We start from the raw sequence: 16,642 nt of genomic DNA, 5'->3' as shown, positions 1-16,642 counted from the left end.
CCTTTTACAGTGTTTATGTCACCATAACACAAATCTGTGTGTGAAATTAATACTGTGACAGAATCTTCAATAAACAAAAAAACACTAAAATGATGGCAATTTCACTTGACCCTGGTTTGAACAAAACCCCTTTCCCTTTTAGTCAGACTGCGATATGAGGCTCTAAGGGTGTCAGGTACTGCTGCAACCAGGAAACGTAATTTTATGTTTGCTGGCACAAGTCTGAACTTTGATCCGGGAATAGAAATGACTTTTTATATTAGGAGCTGAAGTGGTGAAGGGAATATCAGTCAACCAACAAGAAAAAAAAAGTGTTTTTATTTAAGTATTTTTTTATTCGTTCGTTAACAAAGGAAGGCAGTGCGATCAGAAAAAAACCAGATTGAGAGTTGACCTAACACGACTTCCTAGCAGCCACCGACTGCGTACAACTCAGTTACGCCCACTCATCCCTCCCACAAGCGGCTGCGTAATGCGTCACTGCGCTTGCGTAGAGTCGTGACGCCAGTCTCGCGTGAGGAGACGCGGTGTTGGGCTTTTCTGTGGGACTGGGAAGCTGCTGGGAGCCTGCACTTGACAGCTTATCGGGAGGTGTAAGTAGCGTTGTGGGACTGCGGGCTGTGTTAGGAAAGGCTGGACTGTTGGGCAGAATGCACTTACATGGATTCCCGGGCCCCCCTGCTGTCAGTGAGCTGCAGACTTGGAAAGGGAGGGCGGGAGCTATGGTGCCTGGATGTTATTTACGCTGCTGCTGCTTGTTTTGTCACAGAGGTTCAAGTCCCTGTAAAGCCATTGTGGCTCTTCCGAAGTCTGCGGCTCACTGACAGCAAGGGTCCGATAATCCAAGTAAGAGCAGCACTGCCAACCCCCCTTAATTCCCAAACCCACTGGGTCTGGGACTGCCCCCCCCCCCCATGGGGGCCCTGTCTGTAAACCACAAAACAACACCACCTCAGGAGATCTTAAACACAACAAATCCCTCACCTATAGAAAGAATCCTACCAAGATTTCTGGGGGTGGTGTAAGTTGTAGTTCCACAATGTGTGGGGTGCATGACTGCCCAAGTATCCTAATATAAGCCCTTGGGTGCAATGTCATGGAGACTGGCCTTCACCTAATGGCATCCTTGCACTACAGTACATTCCTGAGAGGTTCCTATGGGCTCCTAGTGGGTGCAGCATTCTGCACCTTTGCTCTAATCCTGTTTGTTGTATCATTAGCCACTTCATTCCTTTTGTAAGAGCTTGCATGGATATCTTGACTCGATTTTCATGTGACCGATTGGATACAGTTTTACAATGAAACATGTTTTCCCTGTAATAATCAAATGTGATTGAGTTAAATGAAAATCGCATACAGTTTCAGCCGAATTTCGGGAGATTTGTGTTGGAAATTTCTGTATAGCTAGCCATAAACAGAAATAGTAAAACGAGATTTAACTTGTTTGGATTCCTGGCCATGCTGCCTGCCATTGACTTGAATGGTGCTAGTGGTAGGTGTATTTTGGTTCTGTGTTTTTGGGCTATGAAATAAAAACACAACAAGGGGTATCGTATCTTAAATCACCTTGTGCCCCTTTACTGTTGTTCTTGTTGGTTGGGAAATGCTTTAATGAGCAGGAGTAGTGTTTGGGGGGGGATTGAATCTGAAACAATCTTATATAAGATAAGAATGGGAACTGTCAAGCTTTCAGTCATATTTAGGGGAGCAAATGGTAATTCACCCCAATTCTCACCCTAACTGACCTTCAAACTGAGCCACCCTCACTACTGCCTCAAGCCCCCCCCAGAAAGGCCGGGTTCCATAGTATGTGAACCACTGCTATAAGGTATCACTGGGTCGGGGAAAGGAATATAAAGAAAAGAAAGAATAATAACTTGCGTCTTTCAAAGTGATTATAACATGGATTGCTGTGTTTGTATGCACGTATTGCTGTGACTATTAGGGCTGAACTACATAGAGAGATTTTGTTGGATATGGTGATTGCAAACAATCACATCTTATAAGTCTTATGTAGTTGTGCGGGTCTGTCAGTGGTGCAGCTGGTATAAAAGTGGAAATGCTGAGCTTTTATCTGACAAGTAGTCGGACAGACTTTTTCTCATTGAAATACACTGACATATGCAGATACATGAAAACAAGAACCCATCTGACTTTGAGAATCTGGTTTTGTAACATCCCACATAATTTAAACATTTTTAGAAAGGTCTTTTCAGTACATATTTGACAGCATACTGGTCTACTTTATATAGGGTTAGTTCACTGTTAAACTCTTTCATGTAGACAGGAATATACTGAGGCAATCTGAAATTGGTCTTCAGTTTTTTCCATCACTACTTTAATTTGGAATTTCAGCAGCTATCTGGTTGGTAGAATCCAATTTGCCCTAATAACCAGGCAGTGGTTTGAATGAGAGACTTGGATATGAAAAGGAGAGTGCTCAAAAAGATACTGTATATACTCGAGTATAAGCCGATCCGAATATAAGCCGAGGTACCTAATTTTACCTAAGAAAACTGGAAAAATTTATTGACTCGAGTATAAGCCGAGGGAAATGCAGCCGCTACTGCAAGTTGAAGTGATATCACCCCCCTCCCAGCAGCTAATTAGCAGAACAATGTGAAAGCATCAAGATAGCAGCTCCCAGTATATATCAGAATAGTACGCAATAGTAAGAAATCCAAGTGCGGCTTGGGATTCCCCCAGTTACATGGGAGTAGGAGAAACAATAGGTTACCTGAAAGCAGTCCTAATGTGTAGCGCTGGCTCCTTGTGAAAGCTCAGACTCAGGCACACTTTACTGCTGCGCTGCAAGTTGGAGTGATATCCCCCCTCACTCCCAGCAGCCAGCAGAACAGTGGGAAGGGAGCAAGATAGCAGCTCCCAGTAGGTATCAGAATAGCACTCAATAGTAAGAAATCCAAGTCCGGCTTGGGACTCCTCCAGTTACATGGGAGTAGGAGAAACAATAGGTTAGCTGAAAGCAGTTCTAATGTGTAGCGCTGGCTGAAAGCTCAGACTCGGGTACAATGCACTGAGATGGCGCCTACACACCAATATTACAACCAAAAAATACATTTGTTGGTTCAAGAATACAATTTTATTTGCTATGTAAACAGTGTAATTTAGATCTAAAACTATACCATAAAAATCAGTATTCCTTTAAAATTTACTTTGGGTTGTGTTAGAAAGTGCTTGGCAGCATCTATTACACAAACTCCAGCCTGGGTCTCCCACTTCAAAGGCCGTTGTGCCACACACCTACTGCTTTTTGTGCCACTCCAACCTGTTCATTAGATATATGCCTCATCCATTATTCGCACTGCTCACTGTGACACAGGGACAATTCCTGTTTTAAAATTTGAACGCATTTCCAGGCTCATGCTGTGTGTATAGAGAAGGGGGGACGGGACACTGAGCCCCCCCCAAATTGTTATGTGAAAGTTCAGTGCACATCAAACCTTGTAATTGGGTCATGTCAGGTCTTTCTTTGTTATTCCACCTTAAAGCGCAAGGAAAGGCAGAAATCAAGCTTGTTGCTTTGACAACATTAAAAAGAGACTGACACAAAGTACTTACTGTATTCAAAGTGTCTGTCCAGCAGTACAGCAACATCCCTGTATTTTTAAATTGCTACCACACCAAGGCCAAGAGCATGCGTAGTAGCTCAGCCTTGCTGCACCATGTGTGTGCTTCTTCAGCTAGACTTTTCTTCTTGTTTAGTGATGAAGTACACGTCACTTGATACAGAAGCGCATCTTTGCTGATCCTTCCCTTACATTTACCTCAACCAATAGGAACCTAAGCGTCATGTTGCCTTGGAGACTGTCAATTCCTTACCTGGTACTTCTTGTGAAAGTAATTTTGCACTTATGCGGTAGCTAAAGGTAAACTAAGAAAGAGCACTGAAACTTTTCTATGATGGCGACTGCGATAGGCCTGCTAACAGCTGACATAGGAGTCTGAGGTACATACTCATACTTTTCCTTATAACACTAGAGACAGAGCTGACTGCATGACTTATATTGATCAGACCTAATGACTAGATTTGAGTAAACATTCATTTGTACATGTTGTTTGGGAAATACATAGACTATATGGGGCCAGAATCAGCACCAGGTTCAAACTATTATAAATTTGTTGTTCTTTTAAAACACAGGGGCTCATTTTCTAACACTAGGCAACTTTGCAACAGTGTTTTAAGGAACAGCCACTAATTAGGGTTACTGTGCTCACAAAAAAATTGCCTTGTTTTTGTAAATGGGACTGAGTATAAGTAAGGTCTAGCTACAGCTACATTTCTAGATACATTCTTGTGCCTCTAGGGAACTAGAGGTGTTAAAGTAACAACAATTACTTTTAGCATCTTTAATAAAAATAGCTGGGCACATGATCTCTAGTTAAAAAAATGCATCTGTGAATCCGAAGAAAGGTAACTGGGTGCTAAATCTTTGAGTTACAGGCACCAATTTGGCTCATGTTGCTATAACTCCTCTTTACATCCACGCTGCATCAGGCTTTGGTGTGTTCACAACTAATCACTTAAAGGGGAAGTTCACCATTAAATAAACTTTTGTTATAGATTTGTTTTTTAATTATTAACCTTCCATTTCTGCCTCTTCCTTGCCTGCAACTGAAAATGCCATCACTGACCTCAGCAACCAAATAAAAAATCTAGTGTGAGGCTTCAGTAATATTCTGATCCTTGTGGTTTTGCAGTTGATGCATGTTGCTTTTGAGATTTACAAAAACACACATATCCCCATATATAATAAAAGGCACTAAGTTTGCCCAGTAGCAGTAACCCATAGCAACCAATAATATGTTTCCTTTTAAAGGAAAAAGAAAGTCAAAGTCACTTGGGGGTGCCAAAATGTTAGGCACCCCCAAGTGACTTTGACCACCTACCTTTTACCCCGGGTTGGTGCCCCTGTGAGGAGGGAACAGCACCAGCCCGGGGTAGCTGCCGGCGCTTCCTTCTTCCTGATTTGCTGCGCGCGCATGCGCAGTAGAGTGAAAAGCCAAACTTAAACATTAAAGTCGGCTTTTCACTGGCATTTCAGCAACGGAAGCCGGAAGAAGGAAGCGATCCGCTCCAGGTGCCCCGGGCTGGTGCTGTTTTCTCCTAACAGGGGCACCAGCCCGGGGTACGAGGTAAGCGGTTAAAGTCACTTGGGGGTGCCTAACATTTTGGCACCCCCAAGTGATTTTGCCTTTCGTTTTCCTTTAAATGCTTTTATATGGTCGTGGATCTCCTAAGTGAAATAAAATAGGGGACGCATTATTCACTATATATCTTTGTATTGCAGAGTGGGCATGGACCCATATGACTTTGCATTGTAGTATGATAATTCAACTAGTTATACTGACAACTGCAGTTTGAATGTATAATACATGCAGGGCTTGTCATCTCTAGCGATTAAGTTTCCCTTAATTAAAGCTAACAAAAATATCTTGCATGCACAGAATGCAGTTTTTACAGTTATTAGGGCTTTGTTCATTTTTGGACTGTGTATAAATTGAGATTTATGAAAAATATACATGCTTGTACATGTAAATCAGGGTGCCATTTGTATTAAAGAGATATGGTCATTAGAGGTAAAGGTGTTTAGATGTGCCTAAACAGAATGGTTGACATTGCACTGTACTGTAGTTTAATATAAAATCACCTAACCACCAATTTCCTATGGTGCTTCAGTTCCCTGGACACCTGGCAAGGAGTCACTGTACATTAGAATTTGTCAGAACTGCACTTACTTAAATACTTAAGTCACTTTGGCAAGTTATTGTGCCACAGAGTGGCCAGTGTAACAGATTCAACATATTGTTGGGGGCCAACCCTCCCTTCATCAGGCTGGTAGGATTTGCCCAACGAAACGATCTGCTTCACCAGTCAGAAATTGGCAAGTACCTAAAGAATCCCAGTGAGTGCAGTTGCTGTCTTTGCTTTAAACCCTGCTGTACTGCAGTTTAGACTTATCTATAAACTTACCATCACTTTTTATACTTTCTTATTAGCATGTATTCTTTAGTTAAGACACATTAAGATTAATTGCCTTTTATCTGCAAGGCTCATGAACATTGACCATTGGCTCATTTAGCTGTGAGGCCTGCAGCATATGTTGCATTTGACCCCGGTGGGGATTTTAGGTGGTCTAAAATCTTTACTCACTCATTTTAAAGAACAAGAAATGCAATCTATGGAAGATGCTGATGGTCACTGCAAGCTTCTAATTGAACCCAATTCAGGTATAAGCATATTAAAGAGTATGACCATTAATAACAACATATCTCATGCATAGATTATGTAAAAATGAATATAAGCAGAACTATGTCTTATGCTGTTTGACTCCAAATGCTACTTTCATAGTCTCCAAGGGCAATGCTACAATAACTGAGTGATTTGAAAGGCATATTTTGGAAATGTTTTACGTATACATTTGTACCAGTTTTGATTTCAATTAATGGTTTAAATACTATTAGACAAATGGCTTTCAGTTCATCTTACTATAGATATTATTTCTTTATCAGATATTACTTTATACATATACTTACAAGAATTTTAGTTGACGGCATGCTGTTGGGCTTTTCATCAGCAGGAACTGGACTGGGCATTTTGTTCAAATAGTAGGATGTATGTGTAGCATACAGGGAAATACTGCAAAAGAACCTGTTCTAGCTTGGGCGAAAATTCATTTTTCAGGAGGAAAAGAACTTAGCACAAGGCCAAGGCAAACACTAGAGTAGCTTAAAGGGACAGTTTAACTTTACAAATGTTAAAATTTTAAAATAGTACATCACTAATAGTGACTTATTTTCAGTTGCTATCTACCTTGATCACTCTGTTACTCTGACACAGAGTAACTCTTAGATACATCAGTTGCTTTTCTGTGATGCTCCTGAGAATTGTAGCAACTTATGTTCATTGGTGATGTATAGAAGTCATTCTATTAAGTTAAAAAACTTTTTGTTTTTTCATGTACCGGGTGCAGCCGAAGCATGTCAGTTCCAAGAAGAGCTCATATAGCGTCTGTCAACGAGGAACTAGATGTAGCTTGAGTCGGAACAGAAATTATTTCTGCTTTCAGTTTCATGTTATTATAAGTCCCTCACGCATAAGACCTTAGAAAGGTATGTATTTATGGGTGCCAGTACTCTCTGGTACAAGCAAGGGGTGAAACCCTTTAGGTTGAATTATCCTCTGGCTTCTCTCACTAAAGTACACAATGTCTAATGAGGGACCAGAGCAGAAAATATTTTTAAATTATTAAGGTTGCCAGAGGCCTTCGTTTAGTTGTCTTTTTTAATATAAGTTAACTGTTTCTCAAAGTTAAAGTCAATCATTGAAATGCTAAAATACAGCAGAGTCATTTTAGGTCAAATACAGCCCCAGTCTAATTACTTGGTTTGCTGAACTGCTCTCAATAAGTTTTTGCGGCTTTGACTAAAATCCCTCTCTTTTAACCGATTTTTTTCCCATTTAGTCAGAAATCTTTAGTAAGATGTATTAAAAAATGTAATATGTTCTGGGTAGGCAGAAGAGGCACATGCCTAGAGCGCAACATTGCGGAGGCGCTAGGCACATACCTCTTCTGTCATGTGTCACCCAGCACCGGGTGGGAAGTGTATAGGTCTTCATACCTACAAATACATTTATTTTTAGTGTTTTTGTTATGCTTAAAGGCATATAAGCCATGCAGAAAGCTGTGTGTAACTTATCATTTAGCTTTGTCATTAGTTTGCTTGATATATAGCTTCCTGTGCGCTGCACCCCAGCGTTTCCAGGGCCAGGAGCTTCACTTTAGATCCAACAGAATTTTCCAATAAATTAATAGTGTTTTTATTCCAGGCTTGGGGGGGGGGGGGGAGTTTAATCTCCTTTTATTAAGCAACAAATGCATTAACAATGCAGTGTTGGTCCTCCTTATGTTTGGTTACAGTGTAATGATGGTAAGCCCACAAGACACACTAATGTCCCCCTTTTATCAGGGATTAGACTGCAGATGTTGTTATAACATAGGGAGATTGTTGTGCAATGCAGACTTGCCGACATTACACTATAATCAAACAGCAGGAGTGCCTGCAAAGCATTGTTTGTGTTTGGCCCTAAAAGGAAGGTATTTAATCCACCCTGCATTGAACACATTAAAAAGACCATGGAGCCTTCATTAAATGGGATATAAAGCCTTTAAAACATTTTTATTTATTAATTAATTTTTTGTAATCTAAGCACCAATTTAGGAACTTTGTTACATCTTTCTCTCAGAGGAGGGGAGGCATTAAAGCTAAAGAAATCTAAAGGTTTAGAGCAGTGGATTTGAGTAACGCAATGTAAGATAAAGATGTATAGAGAAGGAAGGAAATATTATTGTTGCATACCGAGACAATAAATGGAAGTAAATGGAAATTAGTGTTGTATTTTAATAGAGAACCTAAAACAGAAGCAATGGGGCAAATAAGATGGAGGCAATTATTTTGTTAGGAAATGTTGCCCATTATCGGTTTATGTTTCTTCATTTAACGTGCACAGACTATAGATTAACTAAGTTCTGTTTCTCTACTTACAGGTAATACAAGGACCTAAGGAATATGAGTGATGACAGACCTTTTGTATGCACTGCCCCTGGATGTGGCCAGGTATTTATATACTCATTGATAAAAGACGTATTTTGCATTATGACGAATTCTAAAGCTTAGTTGTAAATCAACTGACATTCAATATTCACTTCCCTGTCAGTGAGTTAAAAATTACAGGACAGAACAATGTTACTATGCTTTTCTGCCTTGGTCATGATTTAAGTATTCTCTGTGTCTCCCAAACACCAATTTATAGTTAATACAGATTGTGCTGTAGCAATTAGGTTGTGTAATTTGTATGACTTATATGAAGTACGAATTTGTTCTTACACAATTTAATGATGGTTACTTCCGTCTAATTATATATCTTACCATTTATACATCTTATTTACCAGTCATTTTTATTATTACTTCCATTTCCGAGTTTTAGTTGTAGTCTCTTTTATATTTACTTTTTTTCTGCACAACTTTTTTTTTTTTGCTGCTATTGGAGTCTGTGGTGTTTTTTGTAGTGAAACTTAGCAAAAAAAATTTCACTCATTACAAGTTTGAAGTGATAGTTCATTGAAAAATTCCTAAACTAAATAACTAAGTAATAATAATTATTGTATTTTTCCCCAGCGTTTTACTAATGAAGACCATTTGGCTGTACATAAGCATAAACATGAGATGACGCTAAAGTTTGGACCTGCTCGAAACGATAGTGTAATAGTTGCAGGTTAGTGAACATGAACAGAAGTCATTGATATCGACTCAAGTACTAAATATGTTTCCACAGAAAAATTTACTAGAAGATGAATATAGTTTATAAAAAAAAAAGTTTTCTTTTTTAAAAAAAAAAAACGTGATAGAAAATAGCTCTTAATCAGCTTCTATCTGCTCCCTTATAATATTCCCCCCTCATTTTATAAAATAATGTTGCCCTCCCTCTCTGACCCCTCTATTTGTATCCTTCCAGTTTTCATACATTACTTTCTCAATCTCTCTTAACGTTCTGAAAGCTTCCTTTTTGCACAAAGATGCATATTTATCAAGCTCTGTAAAGAAAAAAAATTGAAGTGAGAATAACACTAAAGAAACACCATTTTATCTCCTGGCTCCTTGCTTTATCACACTGGGTAAGGATATGAAGAGTGTAAAAAGCTGTGAAAAAATGACATTGCTTTTTAAACCACTTTTTACTCAAGATTTTTTCCTTTCCCTAAGTTTGTTCCATGGTCTTTAAATTATGCTGTAAATTTTGGAGCACACCAAAATACACATCTTTAATTACAACCCTTGTTCAATGACATTGCTTTTTACACTTTTACTTTTTGCTCCCTAAACTTGAACCATTGACTTTAATGGAGAAAACTATGGTGTCAATTTCTGGAAAAAAATCTAAATTCACAGCTTAAATAACACACTGGTAAATGTATGCTGCTTTTTGCTCAATAATTTATTTTCAGCGTCATTGATTTTAATTACAGTAGCTTTGAGGTGAGGTGTAAAATAATGGTGTACTTTCCCAGAGTTAATCTAAATATACACCTTCGTAAAAATCACCACTTCTAACTTTGCAATAGATTGTGTCTGCTGTGGTGATGGATGGTGTTAAGACATCAGTAGGGTCCCTTAAATGCATGGTTTAAAAATGGGATAAAAATCTGATGTGTAAAGTACATGGAAGCTTTTGCCATCTTACACAACATGCCTGTGGGGAGGAAATGCTGCATGCTGTGTCTGCATCGGACAAGATAAAATATGATAGTGACTGAGATTTTCTTTTTCTCTCACTGAAATACAGTTACGGACAGATTTATCACCCTTCATACTTTTTTTTAACTAAAATTCAAATGATAACTTCAAATCAAGTATTAAGTGTTTATCATGTAAAAGTCAATGGGAGCTGTCCTAGGAAAAATGTTAACTATTTTTTTAGTCTGAGTTTTTCATTTTTTTATAACTGGTAAACTCACAAATTCAAAGTATTCAAGTTTTTTCCCCCCACAATTTAATTAAATCAATTTTTTAAGGTTTACAAATTTGAATTTTGATAGAGTCCTCCAACTGTCTGATGTAGACGCATTAAAAAAAACACTCTAGCCAACTTTATTTGATCTAATTTACATGTGGAGATCAGATTTTGTAGGATCCTACAAAATTTTTTAGTGTTGCATGACAAGATTTTGTGCATCAGAAATTAAAATCTCCCATGTAGCTTAGCCCTAAAGACATTTTATACTACTTTTTTTTTTTTTTTGTATAAAACATTTTGCACAGCTTGATAAGTAGTCCCCAATGTTTGTAGTTATGACTGTTCATGTACCTGCAAAAACTACACATGCACACAAGGACCAGTAAATAATTTAGTTTCCAAACATAGTTTCTTTGCTATTGGTACACAACAGCTCTTTTTTTCCCTTCCTTTTTGTTTTAAAACCTTGCCAAATAATGTTTCTTGCCCATCTGTGTGTTGAAGTAAACAGAAAGGCACACATCTGTTTGTTGTCTTCACTTCCCGGTTTAATTACAATACAATCATTAAACATGGAGTAAGAAAGCTGGTCAGTGTTATTAGAAATTCCACTAGATGGAATGGAGTATTTGATGGCTTCTTCTTATGAACAGTATTCAGGTATGGAATCAATTATCTGGAATGCTTGGAACTGGAGTTCTTCCACGCAAGGGCTCTTTCTGTTATTTAGAATAGTTAGCATAATATAGTGAAATGTATAAATGCTAAATACAGTGTTTTTTATTTTTATAGTTATCTTTCTCTACAATTAGACACTGACTTGTATTCTAACCGGAGCACCCTGCCAAGAACTGCTTGCTTCTTTAAATTATTTCTAATACATACATTTTAACTTTTAGGCCATCTTTAATGGCCATGTGCTTCTTTATGGTTATCTTGCAAATACAGTACAGTTTAGGAAAGGAGTATAAATAAAAACATGCAGAAAATTGTTTCTCGTTGTATGATCCTTTATTTTTTTTTCACAGATCAAACACCAACACCAACTCGGTTTTTAAAAAATTGTGAAGAAGTTGGTTTGTTTAATGAACTTGCAAGTCCGTTCGAAACTGACTTCAAAAAGGCCTCTGATGATGACATAAAGAAGGTAATTTTGCATATACATAGAGACACGAACTGAGGGCTTGCTTATGACAACCATACCTTGCGTTACGGTAATACAAAGTAAGAAGCCACAAGAGAGAAGTTGTCACTGGCGTTTTCTTGTAACAATTGTTTTTTATATTAAAAAGCTTTCCAGGTTTTGTTTGTACTGGCCAAACCTAAGGTACTATCTTTAATAAATCAGCCTGCAATTAAGCTAAATAATGAAAAGGACTTTTTTGTCCTCTGAAGAAAAACAAGTAATGGAAACCACTTCTCTTCCAGCAAACTATTAAAGACGCACATTGTACATACTTCACACAGAAGCTGGGATCTGTTAAAGGTTTAACTAGTAGGGATGCACCAAATAAAAAATTCATTCAGATTCCAGCATTTAATGCAAAAAAAAAAAAAAAATGTCTGAATACTTAGCATTTAGCCAACTGAATAAAAATGCAAAACTTCATGGGCTGATTTATTAAAGATTAAGCTCCTTTTCATGAGGGATTCCCAGAATTGTGATTTTTTTGATTTATTAAAACTTTCCTGACTGTCAAGAAAAATATCCTGACATCCAGGAAAGTTTTAACAAATTGACTTATGTATGAAATGAAACACCTCTCTCTCAGTCTAGAATCCTCACTCCCTAATACATATGCCATGTGGGTGCAAAGATTTGGACAATTATTTTCAGATTCAAAAAATTATATTAAAAATAGTTTTAAACAAGTGGTCTGCGTTGCTCATAATGAATTAATAACAGCCGATAAATTAAGATTTAGCTAATATTTGAGGTACAATTGACTATTCTTCCAAATCCAAAAATCAAAATTATCAAGAGTTGTTATTAATAGAAGTTACAGGTTGTAAAATTACATCATAACAAATCCAGTAATTATGGCTAAATCGTTTACAATGACATTCCATGAATATTAAACTAGATTCAATCCACTAAATGCTTGTGTGGACATAGAAATACACAGAGAAACAATGTTCTATGCCTACAATAAACTGCAGCTCATACAAAAATTTTACTCCCAGATAAGAAGGACATATTTGTGATAAAGTATTTTCTATCAAACACTTTTCATCACAGTGACATTTTAATTGCTAAAGCTGTTTTTAATCTGATTTTGCTGCAGCCCATTTTATTTAAAATGCCTCAACTGAATGATTTATTCTGGTAAAAAAAAAAAATTATTTAGATCAAAGAGCTGATCAAATTCCATTCTTTTCTTAAATGCTGCACAGATTTTTTTTTACCTATTTAATCCAAGTTTAGGGTGCTACACACAAAAAAATAGCCTGACGTTTATTTTGTTTGTCTTGGGTTGCTTTAAAAAAAACCAACAACCACTCTTGTTTTATTTTAGCTGCCCTTAGATTTGTCTCCTCTTGTAACACCGGTTATAAGGAGCAAAATCGAGGAGCCTGTCATAGTAGAAACGACGCATCAAGACAGTCCATTACCTCACCCAGAGTCTACCACAAGTGACGAAAAGGTGAGAATTTGTTGGAAAATCAGTTTGATGTTAAATAAAACACATGTATGGGACATGTTATCCAGAATGCTCGGGACCTGGGGTTTTCTGGATAAGGGGTCTTTTTGTAATTTGCATCACCATAAATTTAAGTCTACTAAAAAATAATTTAAACATTATTTAAACCCAATAGAATGTTTTGTCACCAATAAGGATTAATTATATCCTTATTATATACCTAATTGGGATCAAGTATAAAGGTACTATTTTATTATTATAGAGAAAAAGGAAATCATTTTAAAACAAATGTGAATTATTTTATTAAAATGGAGTATAAAGGAGTTGGCCTTTTATCACAAATAAAAAATGTGGTACTGTGTTAGCCAGTGACAAAAATAATAAATAAAAACAAACAAATAAATACAAAAGTATTGTAGAAGTGATACCTGTATTAACCAACAATAACAATGCACTGCAAGCTTTTGGAGTTTCAAGGCCCCTTCATGAAAGCTAAAATGGCACAACATTAATACTGTTAGATCAGAGGAAAGTGTTCACGAGCAATAAATTAGGAAGTTACAGATAGAGATCTCTATTTATTGCTCATGGACACTTTTTTCTCTGTTCTAACAGTGTATATATGCTGTTCCATTTCAGCTTTCATTTGTATTTTGTTTTGGAACTCTGAAAGCTTTTTATTGTTGGTAAATATAGGTATCACTTCTACAGTACTTTTGTATTTGTTCTTCATTTATTATTTTTGCCACTGGCTAACACGGTACCACAATTTTAGTTTTGTTATAAAGGGGATGTAAATGCAAAAAATATTTTGTCTAATGAAATGTGAATGTAATTTTTGCAACTTTTCCCATGTTCATTCATTGCATATTTCTGGTTTTAGAGTGAAGACACACATGGTGATTAGTTGGCGCGGCTTTTTTAAAAAAAAAAAAAAAAAAGGCAATAGTTGCAACTAATCGCAGCGACGGTCCCACCATAGGTTATTATGGAAGTCACTGTGACTAATGGCCTGTGGTTTTGCACTGCGCGGATTAGTCACCACAACTTTTTACAAAGTTGCGTCTACTAATCGCTGCATGTGTCTTTAACTTCAGAGTTATTTTGTAAATAACTGCTTCTGTAAGCAGTGTCTGTCTGACCCTTTCTCTTCTGTGCCGTATCGGTGGTTAAGACCTTTGAAACAGTGTAGCAAAAGCCAGTCTAGCTCTGTGAAGGAGCATTCATTGCTGACTTGTGCCATGTTGTTTCCAGAGACACAACCATTGATGAATGTGGAGTAGAAAACTGTTTACAATGTTGTTTCATTAGATAAGATTTTATCTTTTATCTTATTTTGGTGTTTTCATCCCTTTAAGGGCCCTGGTACACGGGGAGATTAGTCGCCCGTGACAAATCTCCCTTGTTGCTAGTGTCTAATCTCCTCGATATGACATCCCACTGGCGAAAACGTAAATGGCATACGCGGCGGCGCCTCGAAAGGCAACGTATCCCCGCCACTTATGCCATCCCACCGGCGATTTACATTTCGCCGGTGCGATGTCATATCGGGAAGATTAGTCGCCCGCAACAAGGGAGATTTGTCGCGGGCGACTAATCTCCCTGTGTACCAGAGCCCTAAGGGTAAAAAAAATGGAGCTACTTGTAGCAGCTACTTGTCACAACTACAGAAATAGACAGTGCTGATCATTTACTGATAATTGTCTCTACATGTGTTTTAGCAGAGGCAATTTTCAGTACTGTCTATGGCAGGGTATTTTCTGGCACATAGTAACCGTGACAAGTAGCTGCTACTAAGTAGCTCTGTGTGTCTTTGCCCTTAATGTTTCTGTTGTTCCATTCCTTGATAAAACTAAAGTGTACAAAGTGGGTTTGGATGTTTCCAACTGGATGTTTTCTAAATCACATTTGAAATGTAGTAGCAACATATATGTACTGACATTCTGTATTCAGCCTTTACCCTTCTCCATGTTTTATTGCTACTTAATAGTAAAATTGTCATTTCAATCTGAGCCTAATGTTAATGATTTAACTAAATGGAACTGTAAGCTGCATTTATATACTTCTCTTAAAAGATTTAAATGCCTCGAGTTGAACTTAGGCCCTTGGCACACAGGGCATTTTGTTGACCACTGCCCCAGAGAACCATGGCAGACAAAACTCACCTTTCCACTTGCTCAGAATGCTACTGAATGACAAGTGTCCTATTGAACAGACACAGTCCAGTGACGGCAGACCATGGGCAATGTCCACCATTTACAGCACACATGCTGCTTTTTATTCTCAAATATTTGGGTCAATGACAAGTAGAGAGAGTGGTGTTTTGTCTGCCACTGTTCTGTCCCAGCAGAAGGAAAAAAGCCTAGGAACAGTAACACCAAAAAATTAAAGTGTATAAAAGTAATTACAATATAATGTACTGTTGCCCTGCATTGCTACAGCTGGTGTGTTTTCCTCAGAAAGACTACTATAGTTTATATAAGTAAGTTGCTGTGTAGCCATGGGGGCAGCCATTCAAAGGATAAAAGGCACAGGTTACTTAGCAGATAACAGATAAACCCCCATTATATGGGGCTTAGCTACTAGTTATCTGCTATGTAACCTGTGCCTTTTCTCCTTTTTTCCAGCTTGAATGGCTGCCCCCATGGCTACACATCAGCTTATTTATATAGTAGCTTTTCTGTAGCAAAAACACCAGTTTTTTGCAGAGCAACAGCACATTATGTTTTAATTACTTTAAAACACGTTCATTTTTTGATGTTACTGTTCCTTTAGCAAACCTGTTTTCAAAAACTTCTCAAAAATAAGGTCACAAGTGGGAATTTGGTTCTCCTGAATTCCCATCTTCAAATCAAATACTGGTATAGGATCTATTATCCAGAATGCTTGGAACCTCAGGTTCTCCTAACAAGGGATCTTTCCGTAATTTAGAACACTGTTTCATAAATCAATTACTACTTGTCACACAAAAATTAAATTAACCCAGTAGGATTTATTTGCTGCCAATATAGATTCATGAGGTTTCGTAAATGTCAGGTACAAGGTACTGATTTATTATGGAGACAAAACAAAACCATTTTTAAAAATTAGATTTATTGGCTTTAACCGGATTCTATGGGAGATGGCCTCCCCAATAATATAACAGTTTTGCGGATAACAATTGACATACCTGTACTTCCTTCTATTTTGCAAGAATCATGTAATAAGTGAATGTATTATGAGGAATATATATTAACAGACTTATTTCATGTTATAGGAAGTGCCATTGCCAGCCGCACAACCCACATCTACCATTGTACGCCCTGCGTCTCTTCAGGTTCCTAATGTGCTGCTTACAAATACAGATTCAAGTGTCATTATTCAACCGGCAATACCTTCACCAACATCCAGCACTGTAATCACGCAAGCCCCTCCAGCTAGCAGACCAATAGTGTAAGTATCCCATTCTGTTGCTTTGTAATTTCAA

General features: G+C 37.6%; 1 protein-coding gene across 5 annotated transcripts in view; it reads left to right on the top strand.

The window, feature by feature from the left end:
* Positions 1–435: 435 nt before the first annotated feature.
* Positions 436–16,642, top strand: part of atf2 (activating transcription factor 2) — a 54,954-nt gene continuing 38,747 nt past the window's right edge. The window contains exons 1-8 of one of the 5 annotated variants that reach the window (XM_018097559.2): positions 437–593; positions 6,184–6,249; positions 6,993–7,131; positions 8,568–8,637; positions 9,199–9,295; positions 11,563–11,681; positions 13,051–13,179; positions 16,433–16,608. In XM_018097559.2, the coding sequence (XP_017953048.2) occupies positions 8,590–8,637; positions 9,199–9,295; positions 11,563–11,681; positions 13,051–13,179; positions 16,433–16,608 (569 nt within the window). In that variant the 5' untranslated portion in view covers positions 437–593; positions 6,184–6,249; positions 6,993–7,131; positions 8,568–8,589. Of the gene's footprint in view, positions 594–6,183; positions 6,250–6,992; positions 7,132–8,567; positions 8,638–9,198; positions 9,296–11,562; positions 11,682–13,050; positions 13,180–16,432; positions 16,609–16,642 lie in introns of all 5 variants that reach the window. The other 4 variants (XM_018097563.2, XM_018097558.2, XM_004917735.4 and 1 more) reach the window with 4 other exon arrangements.

Source organism: Xenopus tropicalis, chromosome 9 (assembly GCF_000004195.4).
Source record: "Xenopus tropicalis strain Nigerian chromosome 9, UCB_Xtro_10.0, whole genome shotgun sequence".
In the NCBI taxonomy this organism is placed as follows: Eukaryota; Metazoa; Chordata; class Amphibia; order Anura; family Pipidae; genus Xenopus; species Xenopus tropicalis.
This window is presented reverse-complemented; position numbering and strand designations above follow the sequence as displayed.